The 17,257-nt window shown below is 35.8% G+C and overlaps 1 protein-coding gene across 1 annotated transcript in view; it reads right to left on the bottom strand.

Annotated features, from left to right (window-relative positions):
- TUT4 (terminal uridylyl transferase 4) overlaps positions 1–9,314 on the bottom strand; it is a 100,564-nt gene extending 91,250 nt beyond the window's left edge. Inside the window, exons 1-2 of the mRNA XM_052637043.1 lie at positions 8,534–9,314; positions 2,992–3,155 (exon numbers count right to left, since the gene is read on the bottom strand). Of these exons, the coding sequence (XP_052493003.1) occupies positions 2,992–3,155; positions 8,534–9,314 (945 nt within the window). The remainder of the gene's footprint in view (positions 1–2,991; positions 3,156–8,533) is intronic.
- Between the last annotated feature and the right edge of the window lie 7,943 nt (positions 9,315–17,257).

The raw sequence follows: 17,257 nt of genomic DNA, 5'->3' as shown, positions 1-17,257 counted from the left end.
TTCCATTGATGGGGCAGGATGGTTTTGGGATGATTCAAGCACATTACATATATTGTTCACTTTATTTCTATTACTATTGCATCAGCCTCACCTCAGATCATTAGGTAATTAGATCCTGGAGGTTGGGGACCCAGATCTAACAGTTTGGGTTTATTCCTTCTTGCTACAGGTTAAAAAGTCTACGTCTTTACTCTTCGATTAGATAATCCGTAAGTAAACTGTGAACCAAATACCTGATGCAATCAAAAGCAAGCTGGTAAGAATATTCTTACTGAGTATTTAAAATTGATTGGTAAAGAAAAGCTTTATTTAAGAATATAATGGGTTGAAAACAAGAGGTTTTGGAGGGCATGAAAACCAAGAAGGTGTCAGAAAAAGAAGAGTTTATAGACATCTATGCTGGTACTGGCACGCTGATTTTACATCATTACTATTTAAACTCAACAACAATATGTTTTATATGCTTTCAAGATTTCTTTCACCTCAGGCCCTTCTTTCCTACTACTATCAAATATCCATTCCACCCCAACTTCTTCCTTTTCCCAACAAGTGACTTTTCCTACTTCATATACTACACATTTTCACATCCAGTCCCCTGCTTGTATTTCTTGAAAACACATTTCACCTTTCCTTTATAGATGTCATACAATTTACCTACACCACCATTCTCCAACCCGCCTACTCAACTCCTAGCCATTTCTGAAAACTCAGTTCCAATGTCACTTTCTTATAAAGCATTCCCAAATTTATGCCTCTATACCCCAACTCAAGTTGGGATCCCATTTTCAAACAATATTGTTACTACTATTATTATTTGCTTACATGTCTTTCTCTAAAAGAAGCCCTAGAAAAGCAGTATAATGAAGCCATGTATGCCCCAATTCTAACTTTTTATCACCAGATCATGGCACAAGTACTCAATATTTATCCTGATAATACACAGATCCAGACTAATTCCAGACTTAGGAAAGAGGAAGTGAGAGGAAAGACAGAACTATGTAAAACAGCAAACTGAAAAAAAGACTTCCTTCTAACTAGGATTTTCTGAAACTATATAAGCCAAACTCTTTCCTATTTTGTATACTCTTTGATACTCCTTCCTACTTTCAGAGGATAGCTACTTTGTCATAAGTTTTACTAATGACTCAGGATTGCCTTCTTCAATTTAGATATGACCTTTTTCTAGTTATACAAAGTCACACCATTTCTTTCTTTCCTTATTTATCAGAAATGATGACCTATTTATTATATTAGGTTGGTGCAAAAGTAATTGCAAGTCTGGATTGTTGAAATTTGCCATTTGATACTAGAATACATTCTTAAATAAATGTTATGTTATACATCATTTGAATCTCCATTTCTTGTTTTATGTTTTTTGCTAATGAATTATTACCTGCTGTTTATTTTATATGTATTTTAGACTATAGAAACAATGTTAGACAAAAAGTAAATTCCAGTGATTTTCTTATTTGAGTTAAAAATGAGTTATACAGCAGCAGAGACAACTTGCAACATCAACAACGCATTTGGCCAGGAACTGCTAATGAAGATTTAGTGCAGTGGTGGCTCGAGAAGTTTTGAAAAGGAAATGGGAGACTTGAAGATGAGGAGCATAATAGCTGGCCACTAGAAGGTGACAATGACCAACTGAGAGGACCATCGAAACTGATCCTCTTATAACTACAGGAAAAGTTGATGAGTGATGAAAGAAAACGTGATGAAAAGTGGATTTTACACAACTAGCAACGACCAGCTCAGTGGCTGGACCGAGAAGCAGCTCCAAAGCACTTTCCAAAGTCAAACTTGCACCAAAAAAGGTCATGGTCACTGGTGGTCTGCTGCCAGTCTGATCCACTACAGTGTTCTGAATCCTGGAGAAACCAATACAGGGAAAATGCTTCCACAGGATGCAGAAAATGCTTTCCAAGAGTTCGTTGAATCAAGCATGTATTTTTATGCTACAGGAATAAACACACTTATTTCTCATTGGCAAAAATGTCTTGATTATAATGGTTCCTATTTTGATTAATAAAGATGTGTCTGAGCCTAGTTATAATGATTTAAAATTCAGGGTCTAAAACCATACTTACTTTTGCACCAACCTAATATTTCCCTGTATGCATACTCACAAATATTCCAAGAATCTATTTAAGAACAAAATGATTTATGGTTCTTTCTTTCAATATCTAGCAGTGTTTTTGTTGTTAAGGCTGGGAATGTGTATTTCTAGGTCAGGGAATTAATAAGTTCTTAGGAACAATATACGGATGGCTAGAATGGTTCCTAATACAAAGAAGATACTCAGTAAATATGGGAGAAAAGAGAAAACCTAGGGGGAACGGAGAAAGTTTAGTGTATCCTGTAGTATTTGCTATTTTATTTGGTACTCCAAACAGACTGTTAAACTTCTAATGTGCAGAAACTGTGCCATATTTACCAATATATCCCCAGTGTTTAGCACAATATCTAGAAAATAAGAAGCTCTCCATATCTATTTGATAAATGAGTAAATCAGGGGTCAGCACAACTTTTGTAAAGGAACAAAGTAATATTTCAGCAAATAGTTTATGCTTTTGGTAAAGAATACATATTTTATGCTTAGTGATCCAAATACACTGCAACAAGTATTCAAAACTCAACTCTGTCATAGGAGCAAGAAAGCAGCCATAGATAATAAGGATGACACGGCTGTGTGCCAATAAAACTGTTCCTAAAAACATGAGGTATTTTACCACAATTTTAGAAAACAAAAACAAGGTGATAAGCCATAGTTTGTCAAGCCCTGGGATGAAAGAATGAAGTCAAGACTCACAGATGAAAGGATCTGCTGAACAAATGGAGCAAAAGAGAGGGAGAAAAGAAGAAAAGAAAGAGGGAAGGAAGGGAAAATGAGTGATATCTCTGCCTAAGGAATATTGTAAGAAAAATAAAAAGAGCTGTACTTGGTTGAACATGCACTTTCCTCCAAATAACTAAAACAATATAGTATACTTTTTCAAGTCGAAAGATGTGATCTCTTTCTAAGCGTTCTTCTGCTTGTTTCAAGCCTAGCCTCTGCTCAGGTGTCAATGTAGATTCATCTATCACAGTGGCATTTTCTAAATAGTCCATCTCTGAAGAATTTTCTTTATTAGATTCATCACTCTTCATTTTACCTAGAAAAGGAAGCAATCACTTAGTTACCATCAACAGAATTGGTAAATTTTAAAAAATTTAATGAAAAACAGACATTCAATGTACACACATACAGAAAAAGTATTTTTCCTTGGTAGTGCAAATTGGTATACCTACATAAAATATTAAGTAAAAGATATACATGATATCAAAATTCACACACAAAAAACTACTTCATGGGTCAAATGCCTATCTTCTTCTGACCTACCTATATCAAAAAAGACAACTGTGACTAAGACTCACTATAAAAGGCTAATGTAACATACTACCTTGCAGAATCTCCAAAGTAAATATGATACAAAGCTACTTTAAATCCCAAAAGTGACTCACTGAACTAAAGTCAGTTCAGTGACTTTATCACTATAAAGTATGAGCTAAAAGAACATATATGCTCCAAACCACAAATTCACAAATCTATGAGGGTCCTTCTTCTTTGCTTTCACTGAACTCAATAGATATTTCAACCACATCAATATTTTTTCTTTGTTTCTCCTAGCTAGATTGTAATCTCTTTAAGGCACAGACTATGTACTTTCAATCCATGCATTTCTAGCACCTATCAATATATACTTGGAATATAGTAGGTTCCAACATGCAATAATGCATGTTCCACCAGTGTGGTATTTTAAAATACAAATTGAATCATGTAACTCTCATGCTTAAAATACCTAATGGGCTCTCATAAAGTTCAGAATAAAGTTTTAAATTCTCTAACACACAACACACAGTACTTGTCCTCTTGCAGGCAGTCAACAGTTTAAATACAATAATTCCAAGCTGTGCAAACACTATAAAGGAAAAAAAACAAGTAACGGAAAAGGAGATAAACTTTCAGGGAAGGCTTTTCTGAGATTTTAAGCCAAGACCTCAAAAACAGAGCTGGGGCTCCCCTGATGGTCCAGTGGTTAAGACTTCACTTTCCAATGCAGGGGGTGTGGGTTCAATCCCTGGTTGGGGAACTAAGATCCCACATGCCTCATGGCCAAAAAGCCAAAACATAAAACAGAAGCAATACTGTAACAAATTCAATAAAGACTTAAAATGGAAAATAAAAAGTTTAAAAAATTTTTAAAAGAGCTAAGTAGTCGATATCTCCAACCTTATATCCTGCCCTAACACTTTCCACGTCATTCATAACAAATGTGTTACAATGGATCACAGCGTTCCAAGGATCAATGCCTTTACATGTTCTGTTTCCTCTACTATCAAAGCCCGTCCCACTTCAACTAGCACTGTTTACCTGTACTGCAAAAATCAGCTTAAGCTTCACCTGTTTCAGAAGACAGTTTGATATCTATATTCTCTGAGCACTCTCTATTATCTCACATTTTCACAGTAATGTAATTTGTATTCATTTACCTACATGTTACATTAGATAATGAATTCCTTGATGCTAATGACCAGGTCTGATTCACTTTTGTACCTTCAGATTTTAATACAATGCTAGACCAGAGATGTCAGTAACAGTGTGTTAAATTCACTTGGACAAATCTAGTATCACTTTTAAAAGTAAATGCTCACAGATAATCAATAAACTTCTCCCTGCTGCCCTGAAAAGCCACTCTACATGCTATCTATAAGAACCCTGAAAGTTGGTTCTTTTGATAGCACTAATTTTCTGAACAAGAACAGTGTGCCTCTGGAGGTGATATGTCTCCTACCACAAGAAGGGCACAACTGGAGTATTACTTAGCAATAAGAAAGAATGATATACCAATACCTACTACAATATGGATGAATCTTAAAATATACTAAGTGAAAGAAGTCAAACACAAAAGGCCACATGCTTCACAATTTCATTCATATAAAAGAGGCAATCTACAGAGACAGAAACTAAATTAGTGGTTGGCAGTACCTAGGAGGACAGGATAATGAGTAGTGACTGCTAATGAGTATGGAATTTCTTTTAGAGGTGGTGATAATATTCAAGATTTAGACAGTGGTAATGTCTACACAATTTTATAAATACACTAAAAAACACTAAATTGTATATTTTTAAATGGCAAATGTTATGGTGTATGAATTGTATCTCAAAACATAAAAAGGTAAATGGGAGAAACTTTAAATATGACATGATAATAAGAACTTTGGAGAAAAATTAAAATGGTACAAGGAATAAGGAGTGCCAGAAGTAGAGGTAAGGGTTATAAATTTTAGATAAGCAAGCCAGCAAAAGGCTCAATGAGAAGGTGAAGGAGTAAGACAGCTAGCCATGTGGCCATCTGGAAGAAGAGTGTTCCAGGCAAAGAAAAAAGCGAATACAAAAGACAATAGGTGACCATTTGCCTTCACATTTGAGGAATTGCAAGGAAATCATGCTGTTGGAACAGAGAAAAAGGATAAGAAGTAGATAAATGAGAGCAGAGAAGCAGGGGGGAGTGTCGAAAATCACAAGGTCACAGCAAGGACACTAGCTTTTACTCTGATATATTGAAAACCACTGAAACATTCTGAATAGCAGTAACACAATCTGAATAATTTTAACAGGATCATTCTAGCTGCTATGTTGAAAACATAAGGAAGGGTGGTATAAGTGAAAAGTAAAAAGATGAGTTACTAATAGGTTCTGCTGCCAAAAGCATGATCCTGACCACCAGCAGCAGCAGTTTCATTCAGGAGCTTGTTAGAAATCCAGCATCATCAGACTCTTTCTAAATAAAAAACCCCAGAGAATGGAGCCCAAGAATCTGAATTTTAATACACTTCCCAGGTGATTCCTACACACATTAAAGTTTGAGAAGCCCAGATCTAGAATATTCTCCCTTCAAATATTTACCAGGAGCACTCTCTCACGTCTTTTCTTCAAATATTTGCTCTAATGTCACCTTCTCAGTGACAATTTAAATATGAAACACCACCACCAGACACAGCAGCATCATTCTTTCATTCTTTATGACCTTTCCTGTTTTATTTATAATATTTATCACCATCTAACTTATTACATAATTTTGTTACTTACTATGTTTGCCATCTATTTCTTCCCACTAGAATATTAACTCCATAAGTGTAGTATTACCTGTTTTGTTCATTGTTATATTCTCAGTGGCTAGATCAGTAACTGGCACAAGGCAGATATCACTCAAAATATTTTTTAAATTTATGAATAGCAAAAGGAGAAACTGTGTAACTGCTACACAGGAGCCAAAGTTGGACTCAATGAAAATTAATTCACTAATCAGGTGGGCCTGAGATTAATCAAAAGTCTATAACCTATGTTAAGTCCAAATAGACAATGACCTAGACAAAGAGATTTTATTCTATTTAATTTACAAAGGGGAAATATATATAAAAATTTAACTTACAAAATAGAAAAAAAAAGTGCTACATAATTATGTATCAACATGACTTCAAGGCCAGTATTATACATATTGAAGAGAATTCTTTAAGCCCTTATTTATGAAATGATTACTATAACTCATTCTCATTACTTTGTTAAAACAAGTCTCCCAAAAGGACCTCTACTCGGTCTACTATCTTCCTTAAGCTAGTTCAACTTGTTTTCCACGTTAACAAACAACAAAACTGTACTTAATTGGAGAAATAATAATAATAAAGGATATTCATTGCCATTGTGCCTACTGTGTCAAGGACTACCTGAAACATTCTATGAATTATTTCACTTAACCTTTATAACAAAGGCAGCAGCACCTCCACTCTTTAAAAAAATGAGGAAACTGAAGATATGTTGTAAAGGATAGGCAGCTTATCCAAGATCACAAAGCTCTAAAGTGAGGAAGGTAAGACTCAAAACCTATGAAATTTTACTCCAGAGCTCACTAGCTTAACTACCTCACTCTGTCACTTTATTTTGTCACCTTAAAAAAAAAAATCTTTAAATCATAGCTTTAACTAACTAAAGTGATCAGACCCTTGTAAGTGATCTCATACACCAGTATTTCCCAACTTTAGTCACATACTATCATGTTTAGATTTGCCATATCCAAAAACTTCCAGTATTATTATTTATTTGATATTGTCTTTAATTTGGCTTACTTTTGGGGGCCTTGTCCTAAGCCATATCTATAAAAGTATTAATTTTTTTTTACATACATACAGGTACCTCTACTAAATTTAAAAAAAAAGAGTGTCAATAAACCATTATCTGTGTACCACTAGAAACAAAAAGAAGTTATTTCTGAACTCTTTATTAGCATTTCTCAAAAGTGGTAAATAATGACTTAAAAATAGCTTTTTCTAGTTATACATCAAGAAAAGGTTTTATTCTTTTAGCCACAGAAACATCAGGAAAAAAGACTGCCAGGGAAAATTAATTAATTTCAACAAAATTAAGATTACTCAAGAGACATGGACAATATTTCTAAGCAATTAATTAAACTAATATCAAGATCCCATTAGAAAATCAATTTTACATTGATAGTTCTCAAGTAAATTCCAACAGTGTCCTGACAAATCTCTGTTTTGTTCCCGTCAAAGAATGTGCTGCACTGTATCCCCAAAAACAGACACACATGTATATATGTGAACACAGTGCTACCTCTTTAGTGGCTTCTCGAAACACTCATAAAGTCCTATCATATCCTAAAGGCCCCTTACGCTCTAATTCTTGTGTGCCTTTTTCAGCTCCATCTTTTGCCACATTCCTCCTCAAGTCCTTGTTTCAGTCATATTAAATCTCGGTCACACACCTGCAGTCTCACATTTGCATCATGCCTTTTCTAAACCCAAAGTCTAAATGTTGTTGATGTTTAGTTACTAAGTTGTATCCGACTCTTTCGCCACCCCATGAACTGTAACAGCCTGCCACCGGCTCCTCTGTCCATGGGATTTCCCAAGCAAGAATACTGGAGTGGGTTACCATTTCCTTCTCCAGGGGATCTTTCCAACCCAGGGAATGAACCTGTGTCTCCTGCATTGGCAGGCAGATTCTTTACCACTGAGCCACCAGGGAAGCCCCAAAAGTCTAAATACCTCAATTAAATCATGTACTTTCTCAATTCTAAGTTTTTGGCACTAAACTAAATTACCACCTTACTTATCTGTAATACCTTCACCTAACTAGAAGCTTCCTTGAGACCTGGGGCTGTGTTCTTTTGGTTTTCCATTGTAAATACCTGACATATAATAGGAACTCAATACATGCATACACGTTTGGTGAATGAATGGGCATTGTATTACCAGGACCATTAAAACCAGTATATGTATCTGTGTGTGTACCAACTACAGAAGCCACTAAATTCGTATTTTCGCAAGCTTTGTCCTATCATAATAAATGTTTTTCCATCTAAAGAATGTCTTTTTCATAGTTAAAATTGTTAAACTAGGAAAAAATTTAAAGAATATTAATATTAAAAAATCTCTCCAAAAATGTGACTTGTGGGATAATCTAAGTTTTACTTACTCAAATCATCTGATATGTCTTCAGTTCCTGAAGCACTATCATCAGAATCACCAGTATTATCTGTACACGTTTGCTGCTTCTGAGGTCGTTGTGAGTTTTCCATAGCAGATTTTTCTTCTTCTGCAACACCAGTATTCACTTTATCCAGAGAAGTAAAGGAACTTGGAATTTTTTTTCCAATGTGCTGTAATTCTGTCTGTCTCATGTTTTCTTTCAACAGTATATTGGGTACCTTCTCAGCTTCTGCTCGCAGGCTGGGTACCTTTTCTGATTTCATCTGACAACCAAGTGCTTTTTCTGCTTTCCTCTGTGAATTAAGTGTCTTTTCTGCTACTATTGCCTGTGAACTGGGTGTCTTTTCTGTTTTCACTGGTGAATTAGGTGACTTTGATGGTTTTTCTGTTTTTGCCTGTAAACTGGGTGCTCTTTCTACTTTTGCCTGAGAAACAGGTAACTTTTCTGCTTTCGCTGGTGAATTAGGTGATTTTTTTGCTTTGCAGTGACTTTGATCTCGAAGGACTAAATCTTTACCTGGAACACTGGCAGCATTTACTTTACATGATTTAACTTCTGTTTTTTCTATACAAATATCATTTTGCTTATTTTTTTTACTACTATTCCTATTTGGAGAGTTGGTCCCAATTTCTTTTATGGATTTATCATTTTTAGCTTTCAAAGTTTGATTAGTTATAACTTTAACTGCTTTGCTTTCTTCAGAAAGAGCCCAAGCATTCTTCTTTGGTTCATGATTTTCATTTTCAGAGGTCTTAGACTCTTCCATTATTTGAAAATCTGCTTCTTTCTATGATATTGTAAAGTGGCAGAGCTCCAGTAGTTTGAATTACTTCAAATCCAGTTTAGGCAAGCAAACTATTGGGTTAAGAAAAAACAACAACAACAAAAAATCTGTTATTTAAAATGCAAAAACCATTTTTTAAAAATTGGTTAGACATTAAAAAAAGCTTTTACAATTTACTTTCAACACTGAATAGTAAAAAATAAAACATTTTAAACTCTGAAAACAATATGAGAAAGGGTTAATGCCCACTTAGTAAATAATAGCAAAATGCCCATAAAGGAGGTTCTAATGTAATTCTGGCAAATGACATCAAAACATAGGAATTTTAGAAGTAAAATGCTGTTTTACATTAAGCGTTTCAACTAAAAGGGAAATAAAACTTGCAACTGATGTACCACAATTAACCTAAAAGAAAATGAAGCAAAAATAACACAACAAATTGGAAAAGACGCTGATTCTAGGAAAGACTTACAGCAAAAGAAGGGAATGGCAGAGGATGAAATGGTTAGATAGCATCATTAACTCAACAGACATGAATTTGAGCAAACTCCGGGAGATAGTGAAGGACAGGGAAGCCTGGGATGCTGCAGTCCAGGGGGCTGCAAAGAGTCAGACATGACTTAGTGACTAAACACACACCCAGGTGGTAAGATCTTTCCCACATGACTTTCCTACTAAATACTACCTGTTTATGTCATTAATCTACTTCTAACTTGACCCTTTAAACATGGGGAATCAACGTCAACAGAATTTTTCCATCTCCAAAGAACAAAGAAGTTTAATAAAATCTTCTGAAGTAAGAAAAATTTAAAAAACCAATGGGAACTCAGTTTAAAAATGATAGTAATATTCTGTATGATGATATAATGGTGGATATATGTCATTATACATTTGTCAAAAGCCACAGAATGGATATCTTTAAGACTGAACTCTAAAGTAAACTATGACTTTGGATGATAATGATGTGTCAATGTAGGTTCATCGATTATAACAAATGTATCATTCTAGTGCAGGGATGTTGATAGTGGGGGAAGCTATTCCTGTGTGGGGGAAGGGAGTTACATGGGCACTATGGTTGGATGGCATCACCAACCCAATGGACATGAGTTTGAGCAAGTTCCAGAAGATGGTGGAGGACAAGGAAGTCTGGTGTGCTGCAATCCATGGGGTCACAAAGAGTCGGACGTGACGGAACAACTGAACAACAACAATGTACTTTCTGCCCAACTATATGGTGAAACTAAAACTGCTCTAAAAGAATAATGTTTACAAAAAGATAGTAATAATGAACAAAAAGTCAGAGCCAATTTTTTTCTAAAATATTAAAAGAACTATTATACTTTTACCCCAGAGTACAAACTATAAACAAATCAAAATATTACATTTTATAGCCCCTCTATACGAGAAATAGCTTGTATACTATGTATTATGGAAATCAGGATTTTTTTTTTTCACTTTTCAGTTTGTCCTATATGCCTTAAATTGATACTTAAATTTACATCTCTAAACAAAGATTAAAAACATGAATAAAAATTAGTCACCAAAAGCAAACTGCATGTAGCACTTTTGATTTAACTTGGTTAATTCATTAAATAACAAATTTGGGCAGTCAAACACTTCTAATCATATAACTATACATCATTTTAAAAGAGAAATACTACCTAAATTTAAAAGATCAGAACACAATTCATTTACTCCAAACTATGTTTATGTCAAAGCATAATTTCAAAAAAATGAAAGAAATCAAACTTACCCATTTATGTCTTCACTGAAACATCTTATTCAACTTGGTGTGTGTGCATGCTCAGTTGTATCCGACTCGACCCCACAGACTGTAGCCTGCCAGGCTCCTCTGTCCATGGGATTTTCCTGGCAAGAATATTGGAGTGGGTTGCCATTTCCTCCTCCAGGCAATCTTCACCACCCAGGGATCAAACCTGAGTCTCCGGTCCCCTGCACTGGCAGGCAGATTCTTTACCACTGAGCCATCTGGGATTACTAATTCTACAAACCTACTTGGACCTAGCTTTTATAATTCCTGTTGTAGTACAGTCCTCTATGTTCTCTGCCTTCATCTCTGTTCAGATTAATATTATCTTTTATTTTAGAAACCTACTAGGTAGATAAGCAACAAAGATGATGCATAGCACAGGAAATTACAGCCATTATCTTGTGATAACTTTCAGTGGAGTATAAACTCTAAAAACACTGAATCACTATGCTGCACACCTGAAACTAATATTGTAAATAAAATATATTTCAATTAAAAAAATTTTACTAGGCTTTTCTTTTTCAATTATTCTTTTTTTTCTTTTTCCCTCCTGTGTCCTCACATGGTTGTCCCTCTGTCTCTAAATTATTCCATAATATTTAAAGGAATTAATTAAAACTTAAGCCAAAGCCATATTAGATTTTCACCATTAATTTCTTTTTTGACTAACATTATTTTCCAGTAAAAAGCTGGAATTATAGCACTTTTACCTATAAAAGAATGTTTTGCTCCTGGATTTTTGATATTTAAATTTAATACATTTTTCTTTTATAATTCTTGATAAAGTTTTTTTTTACAGACCTGTCAAAACAGCTGTCAAACATATATAATTTCTTGTAGAAACTACTGCAGGTTCCTAATTTTAAAAATAAAAATGGGCTCTATTCTAAAGTACTAGCTTAACCTTATCCAGTAACCAAATTATTTTAAATTTTCTTTTGCTATTCTATGATAACAACTCTAATAATTTTGTAGACGTCATCTTACTGACAAAAGCCTAAACAATAAAGACCTGATACAGCAAAGGTGATCCACAATTCTGTTTATAAAACTTTTTAGACACACTATTCCTCTACTCAAAAAGAAAAAAAGAACAGAAAAACCTCTATAAATCAAGTTTGTATGTATAAATAAAAGCTACAAAGATTTTTTTTAAAAATCAATCTACTGAATATAGATAAATGCAACCAGGGAGTTAAAAGACTGAAAAATTGCCAGGTTTCACTTTCAGTGAGCAATCTGTTTCACATAACTGAAACAACATTTACATTTTTAATAGGAATAATGTATGAAAAACATACCTCGGTTATTTTCTGATCTTCCCCACTTTTTCTTATATGAGTGGCAAATGTCCTCTTGCTTCCAAAAAAAGCTGAGGTAATTTGACAGCAAAATAGCTATTTTTAACTTTTTCTTTTAAGCTATCAACAATATGGGCTTCCCAGTTGGCACTAGTCGTAAAGAACCCATCTGCCAATTCAAGAGACTCAAGTTTGATCCCTGGGTCAGGAATATCCCCTAGAGAAGGAAATGGCACCCACTCCGTATTCTTGTCTGGAGAATCCCATGGACAGAGGAGCCTGGAGGACTACAGTCCACAGAGCTGGACACAACTGAAGCAACGTAACATGCAGGCATCAAGAGTATAAAATTCTCCCCAAAGCTACATCCCTAGAAATGAAGTTCTCTCTGAGAACACAATGCTTTGAAAATAAGATGCACTGCTTCTCAGTGCACAATCAGCAAAATTGGTTGAAACAAATAAAAATGTCAGACTTTCCAGTTCCTGGTTTTTTTTTAATAATGCAGCAATAAGTATTAAATGAGATTTTAACCTTAAATAATCAATTATTAACAAGAAAATACAGATAATTTTTAACAAATTTAAGTGTCTGATATAGAAAACAATAGCATTCAGAATGTATTCCATGCAATTTTTAGTAAATCATTAAACATCAGTCCATTTCCTACTTCTAGTTCTAATCACATCTTCTACCTTCCTTGAATCCTTACCATCAATGACTACCACAATGATACATACTTAATAAACATTTAAAATCACTAACAATGAAAAGAGTATCTACTCCAGTCTGATGTCTTTACATCATTCTTTTCCTGCTGCAAACTAAAGTCTTCAGCAGAAATTGGAATTCTTTCAAGAGAAGTTTTTGATGCCTTTCTGTAATTATCCATCATTCAATTGGCAGGTTGACCACAAGTTCTGGGGCCTGAAACTTAAAAGTGTTGTTTGGATACATTAACTGAGAAAGTTTACCTGAAATAACTGTTGCATAATTAATGGAAAAGCTGTATCACAGAAAGGGTTACGTTACTGCTCAAGTAACCCTTCATGGGATAGACAAAGGAAACTATTTTAATGCATAATTATAGAAAGTTATCCAAAGTTCCTACTACTTTGGAAAGAAAAATTATATGATGAGTCAATTTCAGCTAAGGCCTCCAACCCCTGGTTCAAACAGTCTGCCTACAATGCAGGAGACCTGGGTTTGATTCCTGGGTGGGAAAGATCCCCTGGAGAAGGGAATGGCAACTCACTCTAGTATCTTGCCTGGAGAATCCCATGGATAGAAGAGCTTGGCAGGCTACAGTCTATGGAGTTGCAAAGAGTGGAACATGACTGAGAGTCTAACACTTTCACTTTTCCAACATCTGAGGCCCACTAGTTACTTACTGAGTGACATTAAACAAGAGACACTGATCCTCTCTAAGTCATTTCTAAATTATAAAATAAACCAGTCTATTCCAACTAAGATGTTATAATTCAATGCAAATCCTAAAACACAGTGATGCTAATGTTATACTGGTTCTGATAATTTTACAATTACAGAAAATCACCAAGAACCTCTCAGTTCCCATAAAGACACAGCTTTTGTACAGATGTTAACCAGACTTATTATGGTGATCATTTCCCAATATACTTGAATACGGAATCAGTATATTGTACGTTTGTGCTAGGTCACTTCAGTTCACTTCTGCGACCTAGGGACTGTATGCATTGTAGTCCTCCAGGATTCTCTGTCCATCACCATATCCTGGAGCTTGCTCAAACTCATGTCTATCCAGTCAGTAATGCCATCCAACATCTCATCTTCTGTCTCTTTCTCCTCCTGCCTTCAATCTTTCCCAACATCAGGGTCTTTTCCAATGAGTCAGTTTTTCCCATTAGGTGGCCAAAGTACTGGAGCTTCAGCTTCAACATCAGTCCTTCCAATAAATATTCAGGACTGACTTCCTTTAGGATGGACTGGTTTGATCTCCTTGCAGTCCAAGGGACTCTCAAGTCTTCTCCAACACTACAGTTCAAAAGCATCAATTCTTCGCCACTCAACTGTCTTTATGGTCCAACTCTCATATCCATAATATGACTACTGGAAAAACCACAGCTTTGACTATATGGACTGTTGTCGGCAAAGGAACGTCTCTGCTTTTTAATACGCTGTCTGTTTATCATAGCTTTTCTTACAAGGAAAAGGAAAGTGAAAATCACTCAGTTGTGTCTGACTCTTTGCAACCCCATGGACTGTATAGTCCATGGAATACTCCAGGCCAGAATACTGGAGTGGGTAGCCTTTCCCTTCTCCAGGGGATCTTCCCAACCCAGGGATCAAACCCAGGTCTCCCACACTACATGCAGATTCTTTACCAGCTGAGCCACAAGGGAAGCACAAGAATACTGGAGTGGGTAGCCTATCTCTTCTCCAGCAGATCTTCCCAACCCAGGAATCAAACCGGTGTCTTCTGCATTGCAGGCGGATTCTTTACCAACTGAGCTATCAGGAAAGCCCTCTTCCAAGGAGCCAGCGTCTTTTAATTTCATGACTGCAGTCACCATCTGTAGTGATTTTGGAGCCCAAGAAAACAAAGCTCAATGGTAAAGAATCCACCTGCCAGGCAGGAGACATGGGTTCGATCCCTGGTCTGGGAAGATCCCACATGCTGCAGAGCAACTAAGCCCATGAGCCACAACTACTGACGCTGTGCTCTACAGCCCGAGTCGCGACTACTGAAGCCCAGGCACCCTAGAGCCTGTGCTCTGCAACAAGAGAAGCCACTGCAGTGAGAAGCCCACACACCACAACCAGAGAGTAGCCTCTGCTTGCCTGAACTAGAGGAAAAGTCCACACAATGAAGACCCAACAAAGCCAAAAATAAATAAGTAAATAATTACTTTAAATTTAAATGAGTTAGCCTCTTCAATTAAAGGCAAAGATGGGAAAACTAAATGAAAAAACATAGGATCCATCTACCATCTATCTACAAGAGTATAAGAGATTCACTTTAGAGGCAGAAGCAGAGGTTGAAATTAGAGTCTGGAAAAAGACATTCCATGAAAACAGTTATCAAAATAGAGCTGAACTGGCTATATAATTGTCAGGAAAAAAATATACTTTAAGTCAAAACAGGTAACAACAGACAAAGAAGGGCATTATATACTGACAAAAAGTTTAATCCAGCAAAAGCATGAAATAATTATAACATATATGAACCTAATAACAGCCCCCAAAATAGGAAGCAAAAATTAACAAAATTTAAAAGAGAAATAGCCAGTTCTATGACAATGGCTGGATCCCTATCAAACTACCCATGACATTTTTCACAGAACTAGAATAATCCTAAAATTTATATGGAACCAAAAAAGACCCAGAATTGCCAAAGCAATCCTGAAGAAAAAGAACAAAGCAGGAAGCATAACCACCCTAGACTTCAGATAATACTACAAAGCAACAGTAATCAAAACAGCATGGTACTGGCACCAGAAACAGACTTATGGATCAATGGAATAGAACAGAGAGCCCAAAAATAAACCCACACACCTACTGTCAATTAACTGTCAACAAAGGAAGCAAGAATATACAATGGGATAAAAGACAGTGATATTAGAGGATTTCCTTGGTGGTCTAGCAACTAAGACCCTGTGCTCCCAATGCAGTGGGCCCAGGTTCAATTCCTAGTAGGGGAACTGGATCCCACATGCCATAACTAAGACTTTGTATGCTGCAACTAAAGATCCCACATGCCACAATAAATAAATAAAAATGAATAAAATTTTTTTAAGTGGTGTTGAGAAAGTTGGACAGCCACATATAAATCAATAAAGTTAGAACACAATCTCTAACCATTAACAGAAATAAACTCAAAATGACTTAAAGACTTAAAGATTTTAGACATTAACACCATAAAACTCCCAGAAGAAAACATGGATGGAATATTCTCTGACATAAATCCTATCAGTACTTTAGATCAGTCTCTTAGTGCAACAGAAAAAATAAATAAATAAACAAACAGGACCTAATCAAACGTACAAGCCTTGGCATACCAAAGGAAACCATAAATGAAACAAAAAGACAACCTACAGAACGGGAAAAAACATTTGCAAATGATGAGACCAACAAGGGCTTAATTTCCAAATTATACAAATAGTTCATACAACAACAAAACAAACAATCCAATCGAAAAATGAACAGAAGATCTAAACAGACATTTCTCCAAACAAGACATACAGATGGCCAAAAAACACATGAAAAGATGCTCAACATTGCTAATATCAGAGAAATGTAAATCAAAACTATAATCAGGTACCACCTCACACCAGTCAGAATGGCCATCATCAAAAAGTCTACAAACAACAAATGCTGGAGAGGGTGAAGACAAAAGGGAACCCTCCTACACTATTGATGGGAACACAAGTCGGTGCAACCACTATGGAAACCCCTCAGAAAACCAAAAATAGAGCTACCATTTGTTGTTCTTGTTGTTCAGTCACTAAGCTGTGTCCAACAAAATGGACTGCAGCACACCAGGTCCTCTGTCATCCACCATCTCCCAAAGTTTGTTCAAACTCATGTCCATTGAATCAGTGATGCTATCTAGCCTTCTCATCCTCTGCTGCCCCCTTCTCCTTTTCTCTTCAATCTTCCCGGGCATCAGAGTCTTTTCCAATGAGCCAGTTCTTCCTATCGGGTGGCCAAAGTATTGGTACTGCAGCATCAGTCTGTCCAGTTAATATTCAGGGTTGATTTCCTTTAGGATTGACTGGTTTGATCTCCTTGCTGTCCAAGGGACTCTTAAGAATCTTCTCCAGCACTACAATTCAAAAGCATCAATTCTTTGGCATTCAGCCTTCTTTATAGTC

This window comes from Budorcas taxicolor, chromosome 3, assembly GCF_023091745.1.
Source record: "Budorcas taxicolor isolate Tak-1 chromosome 3, Takin1.1, whole genome shotgun sequence".
Lineage (NCBI taxonomy): Eukaryota > Metazoa > Chordata > Mammalia > Artiodactyla > Bovidae > Budorcas > Budorcas taxicolor.
Note: the sequence above shows the minus strand (reverse complement) of the source record. Positions and strands in the feature narration are given on the sequence as shown.